Source organism: Centrocercus urophasianus, unplaced genomic scaffold, assembly GCF_019232065.1.
Source record: "Centrocercus urophasianus isolate 14NV4802_14NV808 unplaced genomic scaffold, USGS_Curo_1.0 seq_10, whole genome shotgun sequence".
NCBI classification, from domain to species: domain Eukaryota; kingdom Metazoa; phylum Chordata; class Aves; order Galliformes; family Phasianidae; genus Centrocercus; species Centrocercus urophasianus.
Genome location: NW_024884142.1, coordinates 44,221,945 through 44,237,605, shown reverse-complemented (window position 1 = coordinate 44,237,605; position 15,661 = coordinate 44,221,945). Strand labels below are relative to the sequence as shown.

At 38.1% G+C, this 15,661-nt stretch overlaps 1 protein-coding gene across 1 annotated transcript in view; it reads right to left on the bottom strand.

Annotated features, from left to right (window-relative positions):
* Positions 1–1,550: 1,550 nt before the first annotated feature.
* The window catches only part of NKAIN2 (sodium/potassium transporting ATPase interacting 2), a 289,894-nt gene continuing 275,783 nt past the window's right edge, over positions 1,551–15,661 (bottom strand). Inside the window, exons 7-8 of the mRNA XM_042815045.1 lie at positions 7,078–7,159; positions 1,551–2,363 (exon numbers count right to left, since the gene is read on the bottom strand). Coding sequence (XP_042670979.1) covers positions 2,354–2,363; positions 7,078–7,159 — 92 coding nt within the window. The 3' untranslated portion in view covers positions 1,551–2,353. The remainder of the gene's footprint in view (positions 2,364–7,077; positions 7,160–15,661) is intronic.

The window sequence follows — 15,661 nt, the reverse complement described above, 5'->3', positions numbered from 1 at the left end:
TAACTACCTGTAGTTGCCATTCTGTGGGAAATCACTGAAAGGTATGAAAAATTATCTGCTCAAAATTGGATCATCAGTTAAGTGCCTAAACTGGTTTCTTTCCATATTAAGAAAATGATTTTTATAGAAACATGATTTTGATTAACTGCTATACAGGGAAAGCTAAAATACCCTGTTATGACATTTTCATTCCATTTAAACCTCTACATTGTGTTTAATATTATACATCTGCTACATTAAATATTACATAAAACTTTCAAAAATTTTCAGCTTATGGGAAATTTCAGCTTGGCAATTGGAAATTGCATGATTTCCCAGGGACTGGAAAGCAGCTCCACCCCAGAATGAGATCAGAATTTCAGGTACCCAAGTCTGAAAAATTGAACTTGAGATCCAAAACAGCATTGAATGTTCTACTGGATCAGGCTTAAGTGACTTGCCTAATTCATGCAGGAAATAATGAACAGGACCTGAAGTTCTGGCCCCATGCACCAGACACTCCCAGGATTATGCAGCCCCTCTCGATAGTTATTCCTGTGTATTATATATTCATACACACACACACACACGTACATAAATATATATATATATCTCACTGGATAAATGTAAGTATAGTTCCTGAACGTGTCCTGTATCTTATCTTCACTGGTCTGTTCCTCTGTCATTGTCCAGAGTGGTGGTTTGTGACACTTTACATCCATGCAGACACGCAAAGGGCATTGGTTTGTATAGGGATGGATGCGTTGAGTTTGTGCATGGGCTGTGGGAGCTCAGAAGCCACGTGGGCACCAGGGTTTGGCAAATGAGGAAAAGTCAGTCATTTGAGGGCAGCTTGAGCGCTTCCACGCACTGACCTTCCCCCTTGCCCTCAAAACTTATGTGGCCACCACAGGTGTGTAGACGTGTGAACTTGCCTGTGCAGGGTCTGAGCAAAGAAACAGTGATAATTCAAGATCCTGAAAAGCCTGAGTAAAACATTGGTTTCTCCTAATGAAAGCCACCTAAGTGCTTGAAAATACAGATCAGATTTAGAACAAAACATATGTTCCTAGGAGTTCAGAGTATTTCATATACACATTGACCTACTAGCAAAATTCCCAAAGGCATCTTGTTGCCAACTACGTAACAGCACAGTTTTTTTCAGCCACAATAATACAGGAAGATAAAATACACATTCTAACACACAACAGATCCCCCAAATATACCACAAAAAGGTCTTCAATATTTCTTCAACTCAGCTAGTCCCTTCCCGCCCTCCCCAACCGAAACCAAAAAATAAAATATATAGATCCCTTAGGGTGCAATTAGAAAAAAAAGCTCACTTACAGAGAATTTTCATTTGAAATTAGATATAAAAGAGTAAACATAGCTAGTATATATTCAGTTGGCCTTTGTTGATAGAAATCTGCAGATGTCTCTGTAGTTAGTAAAAGACATTTAGAGATAGCTATAAAAGCACCTAAAGTGCGATAAACAAAAACAGCGGGATTAAGAAGCACTGTTTATGTTGCTTATTTCCAGTAGGTTCAATCATTAGTCTATGTTACCCCTTCCCCCTCCCTGACCCCCCAAAAGATCTTATTTCTTTTTTTTTTTTCTTTTTTTTTTTTAATCATTATAAACGGTTTGTTTCTTGACCACTGTGGAGCCTCAAAAGTAAAGCACTTTCTGATAGCTGGCAGTTTTCTACTAGGTCACTCTGGAGCCACGGAGCAACAGAGCCTTATTCCCTGACAAGAAAACAAAAAAAAAACAAAGAAAACTACTGACTTAGAAATCGTTCAGAATTAATGACAGCGTGTTGAGCCTAAAGGACGTTACTTCAGAAAGCTTGCACTGAGTTTCTCTGATGTGCAATGCAGTTAGGTTAAGGCAAGTATGAACTGTACAGCCTTCAGGGCAAACAACGTGCTGTCTATTGACTTCTGTTGCAAGGTCATCCCAGTATTCTTAGCCTTGTGTTGACTACAGAGACTGAATGAGGCCAGGAGTGTGGAGGGGGCTCCAAAAGCACTGTATTGGCTTGGTTCGTGTCTTAATCCAGATGGGCCCCACTGGCGGTCGAGGCTGCAGTCCAGAGGAGCCAGAGGGAAGCACCAGCGCCTCTGCTCTGGCCCTGTGGTGCTGGGAAGCAGGAAGGAGGTCTGGGGCATCTCCCTTAGTACCTGTTAGAAAGAGAGGCTGAATGTGTCTGTTGTATTTTGTCTCATTGTTCAATCAGCCTTTTTTGTTTGTTTGTTTGTTTTTTTAGCACAAAAACTGGATTTTTTTTTTGCTCTTTGAAGAACCAGAGGGCAATCCCAAAACATTTTCTTTGACAGGTGCTCCAGCCCACCTTGAGCAGTCCCCGTTTTCACTTTGACCTAGGAGAAAGATAGGGAAACAAAGATACATATAAATCACCAGAAACATTCCTGATTACTGCCCTGCAGCTCTGGTGCCCTTTTGCAAGCCAGTGTAAACCACTAACCAGTAACAGCTCGGCTGTGCACAAGTAGGAGAGGACAGAAAGGAAAAGGTGTTTGCTCAGGTGATCACTTGGTTTCCTTTGGAGTACATTCAGAGAAGTCAGCACAGGGTTAGTAAACCATTCAAAATCATACTTCAAGCAGGAGTAATTAGTTATACTCAGAAAGCCAGTGTCAACCTCAACCACTGTGTTTAAACCCAAGCTTTCACAATCTGAGGCAGAAGAGATACTGTTGGTTGCTACACAAGGCTTTGCTGATAGTACTGTTGGAAAGGTTCACCTTCTATTGCCCTAACACCAACATCTGACTCTGAGGCTGACAGTCAACATAATAAAATAGGATGCATTGATTTCAGAGCAGCCCTGGTGTGTGTGTGTGTGTATACACGCATATATGTAGGGTTTGTATGTGCATAATTATGTGTTTCTATGTATATATAGTACACATGTATGCGTATATATATGTATATACATATGTATATATACATAGGACAGACTTCTCAGTACAAGGAAAGCAAGTTTCACTTTAGGGCTAAGCTGCTTTTGAGCAATTTCTCCAGTGCATTAGGAATCAGCATCAGACATGCATGTTTTTTTTTTTTTTGCTTCACTTCTTCTTTTCATGAACAAGCAAGTTTATCATGAAGAAAGGAAAGAAAAAATTCTTTCCTGTTCCTCCTTCCTACTGTGGTCATGCAGTGCAGTCTTGTTCCACAATCATAACTGTATTTTTTTCATGTACAGCAGAATCAGTGCATACAGTGTTTAGTCACCATCCGTGGTCACCTCCCAAGAGCAGAATTCTCTCTTGACAATTGATTTCCATCATCTTATTGTGTTCTCGTCCCATTGTCTGGAGATGAGCACCGGCATCTCCAGCTCAGAATGCTGGGAAGCTGTTTTTTTAGGACATCAGCTGTGGCCACACTGCATGGAGATACATGAGCAGTGGTTCTGTCCCGTTAAAATGCATATTCGTTTTGGAGGGACTGCATAGGCTTCTTGGCTTGCACAGCATAGAGCACACTGTTGGCACTTAAATAATGAAAAAGCCATTTATAACAGGTAGATAATAGTCACAATTAGAATCCTCCCCCAAAGCACCATTATTTTATTTAAAACAGTATAAATTGATTTTTTCTTTAAATAAAACAACACTGATTTAAATTAAAGGTGAAATTGCAAGACTTGACATGGAAAGTTTCGATTGGAACTCAAAGCCTAAAATGTAGAGAAAAGAGACAAGGTGAGTCTGAATCTAATAGTAGGCAATTTATGGAATTAGTAGTCATAGACAGTCACCTCAATTCACTATCAACGCTTCCTTTTCGTAAATCAAGATTTTTTTTTGCATAACTGATGAAACTCTATATGAACGTAGTGTGCACGCGTAAACTGAGTTATAATGCTCTTTTTGGGAGAGCTCGACTGAAATCACAGAAGTATTAATTCTTTAATTAAATAACTACTGACAGAACGGAAATGTTAAAATGAAGAGTCTGAATAAATCATTATAACTATTTACTTGCACATGTAGATTTGTGTAAGTTCAGTATAAGCTCCAAATTAACAAAATGAAGTGCTAACTGCAGCACAACAGGAGAAAGTTCTGGTTGCAAAACAGTGTGTCTTAACAGTTAGCAATTACTAAACACAGCATTCCTTCAGGATAATAATTAAACTGTGCATGTGTAAAACACTTCAGATTGATTTAAATCACTTGGATGTAAATCAGTCTGGCTTGAATTGAGACAAAAGTTTGTGTTGATGGAATTCTGTCATCATAATCTGCTAAATCAATTCATGTCTGCAAGCAGTATGAGGATAACAACTGACAGCTACCACACAATTATAAACACCTTTGTATTGTTTCTGCATATGAAATGATTTAGTAAGTAATGAGGGATGTCTTTACACTTATTATTGAAATACATGTTAAAATTTGCATTTGTTTTGCAAAATTTGCAAAATTTGTCAGAACCTCATCATCATTACAAGCTGATATTCTTCTGGTGAGTCCTGCAAAGCTAAGATCATTTTTTCTCTTTCATTTCTATTGCATGCCTGATATGCTGGCCAATATGTACTACTATACCACCAATTAAAAAAAAAAAAGAAGTGTTATTGTGCTTTTGACAGTAGCCAGAATATGTAAAATAAACCATCTATCTCTGATTTCTCTTCACTAGTTGCACTCACTGTGAGCCTGGATAGTAAAGCACATAAAGGAGACAACAAGTTGCCTTTACATTTTCTTGGTTTCTCGCAGGAATTGAGATAAAGTTTAATATATTCTCTGCTGTCTATGGATTCAACAATCTTTTCTAGCAGCTGATAAAATCATGGAAATTGTTACATGGACATAGCTCTATGGATATATATATATGGGAATAGTTGTATCCTGAATGGATATGATTATATTCTCATGACTTCATGAGAGTACAGCAGCAGCATACATAAAGCAGAGGTCTTTCCTATTCTGTCCTCTGCTTTTCTATGTCAAATGATTCTGATCTTACTCATTCCCAAGGAATGCTGAATACTGTAAGGTGCAGGTGACTTCACTTAGAGAGTAAGGTCTTCTACATTTTTTTCTTCTTGAATACTACAGAGATTAATGCTAATATTCTTTGGTGGTCAACATCCATAAGAATCCCTAAGGAACCCAATTCTTCCTTCCAACAAATAATGCTTTAAAACATTTTCTATAGCCTGCTGTTATCATATCAGCTTGTTTTGACTTCCAGTATATATTATTGCTGTAAATAGTGCTACAAGCAGATCAAACGACGGCTTGATTAATTTGACATTCAAATTTGTCATTCAACTGCCTAATGGCCTGCCTACATTTATGGAGCAACTGCAGTGCAAATACATATGCATGCACTCCTAGCATGCCTCAGTTGTAAACAACAAAAAGGTATTCCTAAATGCTGTAAAAGCTTCTTAAGAACAGGCTGCAGCAATTCTAGAGGACCTTGTCAAATACTATATAGTCAGAGGGAAACATGAAGTGTCTTTGTTTGACTGCTGCTGGGACATGGCAATACTTTTGTGGGTTGATTGGACAAAATGTCAACTTACATACTGCTTTCTGTCTCCCAGTTAAGACACCAAAATCACCTATGCTACACCAAGAATGCAGATTGAAATAAGGCAGAACACAGTTTACATGGATTCATCATACATCTCTATCTCAGCTAAAAATGTAAAAATATCACCTTCTTTTTTTTTCAGAGGATCTACTTTTCTTTTCTGTCAGTATGAAGATGCTACTAAATGTAATCTGCTGTTCTGGAAGAAACACTGAGAACATAAAGAGAACGGGATAATATCTCAGCTAGAGGGCTCCATATGTTGATGCAAGCTATGGTATACTGAGAAAGAAATAGGATTAGAATTGTTCTAAGCACCTATGAGCCACACATAATACTAGGAAGGAAATAACATTTTCTAAATGCACAGCACTGCGCCAAAAGTGCAGGTGAAAAATCTTCACTTGAGCACAGACAGATGGAAAGCTGAAGTTAAGATGGCATTGGAGATACGTACTATTGTAATTTGAGATTATTAAAAAGCTCCTAGCAAAGCTCCCATAGGGCCCAATCCTAAGCACTACCGCAGAATTGATTGCACTGCTGATAAAGGAATAAATGCCAGTTCCATGCATAAAGCTACTAAACCACCAGCAGACTTAGTCCATTAATCACAAGAAATGAAATTATACTAAAGGGTGTAGGGAGTGTGTGTTGGGATAGATTCTGTTTTCCTGTATTTAGGTTTTTTTTTCCTCAAAAGAAATGGTGAAAAGAGTAACAAAGGAAAAAACTAAACGCAACTCCCTCGTGAGCTGTTGCTTATTATACTTTTGTCACTTTGGCTGATGATGGTAAATAAAACAGAATTCAAAAGGCTGCAGCAGTAAGGTACAATTTATCTAGGCAGTCAGGGCTGCTTTGAATTGCAGTGAGCATCCAGAAATATTTGGAGATTATTATTTCTGGCTTGGTCTATGTCTGTGTGTAAGTTCCAGTGTGAATGTACTTCAGTTGAGTCTGTGTGCTGAGATTTCTGTATTTGGCTGCACTTCTAGGTGGGATGGAATTCTCACTCTCACTGGATAGATAAAATACCACTTTCTATTCAGTCTATTTTTAAAAACAATATGTTGCTATTTTTTTTCTTTTATTATTATAATTTAATGTAGAGACTGGAAATGAGGCACAGACATGCTTCAGTGAACAGATATCTGTATTAGTAGAGACTAATACTGAATGCGTCCACTTTTGACATCCAAGTTTTGTCAGCTGACTAGTTCCTACTAAATGAAATTTGTGCTGCCTTGGAGTGGAATCTGCATGAATGGAAATGAGGTAAAATCAGGTGAGAGCTCAGTGTTATTTAAACAACAGCGACACTTTGTATCCTGCATAAGAAATCATTATCAACCAGCAGAAGAATAATGCCGGTGCTTAAGTGTAGCTTGAATTCAGTTCAGCAAAAAGGCTTCTGCCTATTCTGAATTTTTAAGTGATGTCATCTTTCACTTCAATGATCCTTTAATATCAGCCTGCCACTGCAGAACATCTCTGAAGTTGAGTACTTACATATACATAGGCTGTAGCTGTAAATGAGATGTCTTCTGTGGGCCTTGATAGCCGTAAGAGTCAAATCCACCTATGAAATCAACTGAAAAAGAAGCAAATTACCTTCATTAGAAACATCTTTGCAGAAGTGATAGGCATTATCATTCAAGAGCCACCCGGCACAGATTATTTTTGACGGACCCCCTAATAATCTGTTAAAATGAGAACAGCTAATTGTGGTGACGCATAAAATGAGTGGGAAAAAAAAGGAAAAAGGAAAAGGTCCTTCTTTATCTTTTAAATGAAAATAAATTTTAAATCACAGAAAGACAATAAGCAATAAAAATCGTCTGTCTGTCAGGAAGAGACACATATCACTCTTTTCCGTGTGGGCCACCTGACTGGAGTACAAAGCAACATGCTATTCAGACATTACAGATGCTGCAAACCATTTATTTGTTAGTGTGAATACATTACTTCTGACTGTGATTACTGTCTGCCTTGCTGACATACTATGGTTTAGTGATGTAGAGGAGAAAGCACATTGATCTGACTCTGAGACACAGAAGTTTCCCCGATTCCCTCCTTTGACATTTGGGTTGCAATGCGCAGAGGGCTGGAACAATTTATCTGAGCTTCAGAGATGAGACAGATCTAAGGGAAGCAGCATTTCTCTCGAGGCACTGGAGGTCTGTAGGAAGGTTGCAGGGTGGGTGTTTTTTATTAATTCACAACACTCACAGTTCCCAATGGTCTTCTCATGTTTATTTTAAACAACTTCCAGGGCAACTCAATCTCATCTGACTCTGAAACTCCTGTTTCTCTAATTTAACACTCTTTTTACACAGGTAAATGCACACCCTTTGCTTCTTTTGCACCAAGGGATCTGACTGTTGGCTTTTCAGGTTTATTTCTGGGCACCTCTTGTTCCTGACATATTGTCTCTCATACACAGATGTGAAATTGATTTTACTTTGAAAGAAAATGGAGAAAGAATTCAGATATAGAAGTGCATTCTTCATAAGTCTGTACAGTGTTACTGAAAGACTGGTTTTGTGTACATTAAAAAATAATAACAACAGAAAAAGTAATAAAATATTTTGACAAAAGATGCCTTATTGTGGATATAAACACAGTAACATTCCCACAAAAATCACAAAATGTAGATTTATAACTATTGGTTTGAGAACTTTCACAGTGGTTTATGTCCTTAAACTTGCATTTATGAGACCTTTTTTTTTTTTTTAATTAAGATTTCCCTCAATATCTACCACACTGAAGAGTGCCTTTACATGCACTCCAAGTGTTATAACATCATGTTCTTGTAATCCTCTGTCCACCATATGGCTTGCAAGCAAATAGCCACCAACACTCTATGTTGGACCACCACTGTTCGCCTCCATTGCAACCATGGGCATGTTGAACTTGTCATCCACCTTCTTTCATGGCCAGAACGACCCCTGAAGAAGTCATTTATCCAATTCTGTGCCCTGTGGCAGGATTAAATATATCCCATCTCAGAATGACGTTTAACTAAATTAATCTTTGATACTAGTCATGAAGAAGATTCTATAGTCTCTCTGTGTTGCCTTTCCATGTGCCTAACTTCCTAATGTCTAATTTAAATTTAATTTCCTGCAAATTAACTACTTTTCTACTTTTTGGTCTTCTCTTCCAAAGGATATGAAGAAAAATGAGCCATTTTTTTTTCCTTTTATGACTATTTTAAAGTTTTTTTTTTTTGTAGATACTATTTCCTTTTTTTTTCTATTTTTTTTCCTTTTTCTTTTTCTTCCTTTTCCTTTCTTTTCCTTTCTTTTCTTTCTCTTTCTTTTTTTTTTTTTTTTTTTTTTTTTTTTTTTTTTTTTCCAAAGGCATCACACTCATGCGAAATAATCAGATCTTTATTTGATAAGTGTAGTCAATCCAGGTGGTCTTTTGTCTGAAGAGTTCAGATTGATTGTACCCCACAGGAGTTCTTTTATACTTGTCTGTATTGAATTTCATCTTTTTTAGTCCACTTCTCAAGCTCATTCTGGGTACTAATCCCAACCTTGCAAGTGCTCCAAACCCTTCCAGTTTGGTTTTATCTGAAATTTTTGTAAACATTTTCTTCTCTAACATCCTTGCAGTTAATAAAAACAATGAAGATCATTATCTTACTAGCCAAAGTCCTACTAGGATCCCATCTGAAATGTCATCCCAGCTGGTTGATAACTAAATTTCAAACAGTTTTAAGCAATTTTGCAGCAAACTGACTTTATCTGGACAGTGGTTCACTGGCTTACTTGCAAACATCTCAAAGGGTCAAAATCTTGCTAAAATCAAGATAAATACCATTTGTTGCTTCCCACTTATTCACTGCTTGCAACAATCAGAAAAACTGTATTACAACATGAATGTATGTTTGGAAGCACACTACATTAATAGGAAGCGAATGAAGAATTTACTATGAATGTTATTTAGTGAAATACTAAGTTGGAGGAAATGAAAAAAACCTCAAACATAATGAATGCAGCAGAAAGAATGGAAACCTTTGCTGTACCTTTTTTTGTCTGCTTGTTTTTGTTTAGCTTTGTTTTGTTTGTTTTGTTTTTCTCACTCTTGACCTTTGACAAGATGTACGTTTGAATGAGTATCCCACTGGTGTCAATTCATGCAATTTATCTGATATGGAATTGTCCTGCTTTGCATTTTTTCATCTTCTCAAGACCCTTCACGCAACCAGTAAATCATTATTAGAAGGCTGTGGGGATTGATGCTCTGTTTTACAATCATGGGGTAAAAGGTCTCAAGGGTGCTTTAGGGTTGTTTTCAGAAAGGAAGAATGAAACAATGTGTTTAAAAAAAAAAAAAAAAAAAAAGATTTCTCTAAGTAAAACAAGTTTGTGTGGGCACAAGAGAAAGATGCATGCTAAGTATTTCTATGTGCACTCATTTTTGTCCTGCTGCACAAAGTAAACACAAAGTGTTACTACACCAGATTGTTGGGTGACAAGACAAGATCATAAATCTGTGTTAGGCTGATAATAGAAGCTCCCACGTGTGTAACCAAATGACCACAGAATCACCAAAGTCAGAAAAGATCTCCAAGATCACCTGTCCAAACACTCACCTACCACCAATATTTTCCCACTAAACCATGTCCCTTGGTAACACTCATGATTGCACCAACTCCCTAGGAAGCCCATTCCAGCACCTGACCCCTCTTGATAACCAGGGCAGAAGATACTATTGAGACCTTGTTGAGATGTACAATGTACATGTACAATGCAACAACAAACATGGCTAGGTATGTAAACATAAGTAATAGAAAGTGAATTTCAATGCAAAGAATTTCAGTAATTTCTTTGTAGCAAGTTTGATTCATGGCAGTAGCTTCTCAGTTAGCCTTGCAAAGCCTGCAGTGTCCAGACTGCATTAAAAGCTCCCCGTGGACTCTGAGGTAGTTTCTTAACACATGCAAAATGCTGCCCTTTCTGCAGGCATTTTATTCTTGCTGTGCCTGAAAGGTCACTAAAAGTGTCGTTCGACTGATACATTCCTGGCAGCACTAACATGAGATGAATAAAACAAGGCTCATTAGCTGAATCACTACTGAGGCTTCTATCCTTAACCTTATCCATCAAATATGTTTTTTGACTATTCTATTTTACATTCATCTTACTTGTCACTGTTATCAGAAGTGTCTCTTTTGTCATGTTTTGCTTGAGTAAAAGCATGTGTGTATATAAACAAACACAGAATCCCATTCATTTGAACTATTGGATTCTGAGATGCTTATTTGCTTGGCTGGTTTTAAATAGTATAATAACAGTCCTATTTATTTGTAAAAAATGTTACAAGAAATTTGGCCTGAGTTTTTTCTTCCTTTGCTGATGCTAAGGGCCTTGTGAGGCATGAGATGGTGGTTGTAACTGTAATACAAACAGAACATTAGCTTCAACATAGGGATATATTTTCTATTGCTTTCTAGAGATATTTTTCTCTATTTCTGCAGAAGATTTTTCTCATCTTGTATTCTGTCCCTTGCAGGCAGCTCAAATCACAGTCAGATTGTCCCTTCTTACCCGGGTGCTGGAGCACAGTGTTCTCTGTGGTCACCCAGCTGCACTTCATATGACCACTGGTTTGTGGTTTTTTTGAAAACCTTTGTGTCACAGAGAAATGGGTTTGTGCTCACTTTCCTCACACAGAACCACTGAATCACAAAATTGCAGGGGTTGAAAGACATCTCAAGAACTCATCAAGTCCAACACCCCTGCTAAAGCAGGTACCCTACAATAGGTTACACAGGTAGGCATCCAGATGGGTCTGGGATATCTCTGTAGAAGGAGACTCCACAACCTCTCTGGGGCAACCTACTCCAGTGCTCTGTCATCTTTACCAAAAAGCTCTTCCACATGTTTGTATGGAACTTCCTATATTCAAGTTTTAAGCCATTGCTCCTAGTCCTATACCAGATTGGTAGTTCCTGGATCATCCTATCTACTCCTCTTAAAAATGGCTGTGACTTTTTTCTACCAGCAGGGACTTCACCTGACCACCACGACTTTTCAAATATGATTGAGAGTGGTTCGGCTCCTATACAAAACCAAATCTCACCTTTTCTCCGTGATATTTATCGCATAATTAAACACCACTTCCAGTTCAGAATGGCTAATACCAACACTCTCAGCCTCTACTCCCTGTGAGCGATGGCACAGCTCTGCCTGTCATTTGGGGTTACAAGTTAGATGTCAGCTTTAGTTTGGTTTGCATATGATTTAATTTCTGACGATTATCTTTGCATATTGAAGAGGAAGACTTTTTTGTCTGTTGACACAGCTATAACATTTACCCAGGGCTCTTGGTGTCAAACATCATTACTGTTCCTTTTCTGTACTCCCCAAATGTTGAGTTAAGGAACCAAAAGGGCAGAGCTTTGGCTATGATACTCCTCTCTGCATCCTGCTACTGATCACATCTTCTATATCACATCAAGTAGAAGCTAAATCCTTCTACACTTAAAGCCTTCTGTAGGGACTCCACGTCAGTCTTTCCTTCTTCAATTTTTAATGCTAAGTTCTGCCCCCATGCTGCCAGCTTGACCTGTGTACTTGTAAAATTTCCAAATATTTTCTCTCCTTCTGAGAAGTTTTTCATAAACAGTTGTCTCAGAAGTGTCAGTGCACTGATATTCTTGTCTACTACAGAGACTAATGTTTGTTCTTTGTGCTTTTTGCCTGTACTCAGCAGCTGCCTGTTGTCCGATAAATAGATTGCAAGCTCCAAAAAGCAGAGCTGGCTTTGTACAGCGATTGGCATCATGCTCATCCTTAAATATATTAATGAATCTAAAGCCCTAACATAATATTAAAAATTTACTACTGTACAGAATAAAGATGGCATCATTTAAAAAAGTCCTATGACCAAAGAAGCATGTGTACTTGTACACACGGGTGTTTTCTGCATTTGTGCAACATGACTGCACATGATTCCTGCATGGTACAGCACAGAGAGAGAACTTGCGGTGTACATGTGCTACATCTGCATTGTGAAGGCACTGATTCTGGAGGGCAAAGATTCAGGCCCCGTAGCCTCAGGGAAGCAGTGATCAAATTCACTGCACAGCAAGGCACCACTCTGTGCTCCTGGCTAGGATGAAACACATCACTGAGACAATGCTGGTGTACAAATGTCTGAGGAAAGAGTGAGTTATGCACAACTGCTGAGAATTAAAAGCTAGCCAAATTCAGAAAAAAAAAAAACAAAAAAAAGACAACCAAACAAAAAACAACAGAGAAGAATAACATAAAACTTGTCTTTAATAACCTTGGAAATGAGAAATAGAAAAAAGTATATAAAATAACATATGGAGAAACCCTTGCTCCTGCAGCTTTGCCAGTACCCTGCCACCCGCCGCACTGGTGATGATGCTTCCATAGGCATTAGGGCTGTAGCCTTTCTGTGCTGTGAACATAGTCTGGTGCAGGTTACACAGTGCAGCGAGCAGGAGGAGATTTGCTTGAAAACAGTCTCAATAAAGTTTGTTTACAATCATCATCAAATGTTATTGCTCTTTGCATTGAGCATATCACAAAATTTAGACTCACGAAGCATGATAAAGCAGGGAAGGAGGGCATTTGCCAGGAAATGCAGCTGAACACTTCCTGCCAGCACAAGGATGGTCTGCAATGGCATAAGGACTTGGAGGCAGGGCCTGGCTCTTGCTGTGCAATGAGCTGCCTGGGAGTGCTCCTAGCTCTCTTATTTATTAGGTGAAACTGAAACACTGGGTTTTAAAATCCGAACTTCACAGCATTTCTGAGTCCCATGATATCCACAGTGGTATGCGAAAGCCCCATACAAATTTCTGCAGTTTCTCAGCTTGTATTCTGCCCGGCTGCTATTATTTCCTTCCTGTTTATTTTTACAATTGTCAAATTATTCTCTGATATTTGCCCCACATGTTTTTTCTTTTTTTTTTTTTTTTTTTTTTTTTTTTCCCCTTTAGATTCTTCTCTTCTTATGATGTTACTTGTTGGATAAGGTATACCTGTCATCTTTATCCATACCAGCTGGATGACAAAGGCTCAGGTTTTTTTTTTTCTGTGACAAGCAGTGGGGCTTGTCCAAGCCTCATAAAGCACCTGTCAAAGATGTCTGCTCAGCTGCAAGAATAGTAGTAATCTGTAGAATACGTTCTTTTTCTAAGCTGGACAGACCTGGTTATTGCCAGATAACAGCCATTTACTTCCAAATGTTCTTACTGAGCAAAAAAATCTAGCCCTGAAACGGCTTTTGTCTCATAATGCATTCTAGGAATTAAAGAAAATGCAGACTAGGGCTGAATTATCATAGAGCAAATGAAATCAATGAATCACTAGAATAAAATTGTTCTAAGCCAATTCATTGCTAGGGGCAAGTGATAAAAAGAGGAAAAAAGAAAAAAGAGGTGAAAAAAAAAGAAAAAGGAGAGGAAAAAGAAAATGCCTGGGGCAGTGGCCTCCAAGTGTGACCACCGCATTAATAAATTAGAATAAGACTCATTAGTAGGTGTAACAAAGTGGAGAATTAAAGCCCAAATCTATGAAAGTTAACAACCTAGTAATAATGAAGACTTATCTAGCTATTTAAAAGGGAAAGTAATAAGGAAAAGTTTAGCAGAAGGCGTGCTGGTAAGACGAATTTAGCACAAAGTTATGTCCCAAGCATGTGGGAAACTGTAGGGAGCTCACACTGATTTTCAGTAGGAGAACACCAAGGTCATGGGCAGGTGGCCTCTCCAGGGCTGCTGGATGTGAATGCAAACCTGTCCCAACCACAGTGACACACCAACACCTCCTTTCACCCGAGATGTTGCCACCCCTCAGTCGGGGCTGAGCCTGGCTGGCCAAGGCTGACTGTGCTACACCTGCTCGTTTTGGCTGATCCCAACAAGTAGCAAAAAATGATTCAAATGTAAATGAAGTCTTTCACCACTGATAAAACAGAGCACAACAGTCTGCCTGAAAACATTTTCCACGCAATTGTCTTTTTTTTTTTTTTTTTTTTTTTTTTAACCTTGCCTGATTTCAAATATGTTTTATTTTTCAATCTCAAAATATTTTTTCACATTTCCTATTCAGCCATGGAAACAATCCGGGAATGCGTTAAAAATCAAGTGTGGCTTTTGCTGTCAAAGCTGTCACTATTCACTACCTCATTTATGCCATCTGTTTTACACAGCTATGAGGACAATGTTATATGTGAGCTGGATTTCTTTGCCTTCTTCCCCAAAAATAATTAATGATAAGACAAGTAATATTTACAAAGCATTTTGGTAAAAAATACTTTCTTCTTTGTAAAAAAGATGCTAACTGTTCATTCCCTCGTTCAGCATTCATGTGTTGATCTTTTCCAACAATTCTGCAACATGTCTTTCTTGAAAAGATAAAACTTAGATGGTGAATAGTTAAAAAAAAAAAGATGCAATATATCCCTCTGGCTGTTACAGCACATTGATTTTATTAAGCAGTATTCCATTGTGATGAGCTGCTGGAATGGAAATATTACTTCCTTCAAGCCCCACATTATGTTATTTAGACATTTTTAAAACTTGAAGTTGACAAGCCCCACAAGAGGCAGTGATGGATGCAAGGGGAGTGGCAGGGAAGACAGCAAGGGAGAACAAAAATTAGCATAGATGAAGCCAGCAATGGCACCATTTCCCCCTGTGTGTTTTTATTTATATACTTGCCTCATACTACAGTCCTGTCTCCTAGGGATTCCTTGAACACCAACTTCATTAGTTATGAAGGCAGCAATCCATAACCAATTTTCTTTTCATGTCAAGCTTGTTCATGTATAAACCCAGCCCTTTTGTTAGAAACATTTGCAATTAATCCCACAAACAAAGGAAATGCAAATTGTACAGTCTACCCTAAGCAACCCCTCTGACTCAAGGTCCTGACCACCATCTATTATACACTAAAATGAATTGAAATTCCCACTTTGAATCTAACCTAATTTTCTACTGATAATAGGCAAGGATTCCCAGAAGTACTCTATGCATCTTGATAGTAACATCCTAATTTCCTTTCCTGGTAAATGTTTTAAATAAGATTTTAACACCAAAGGAAAT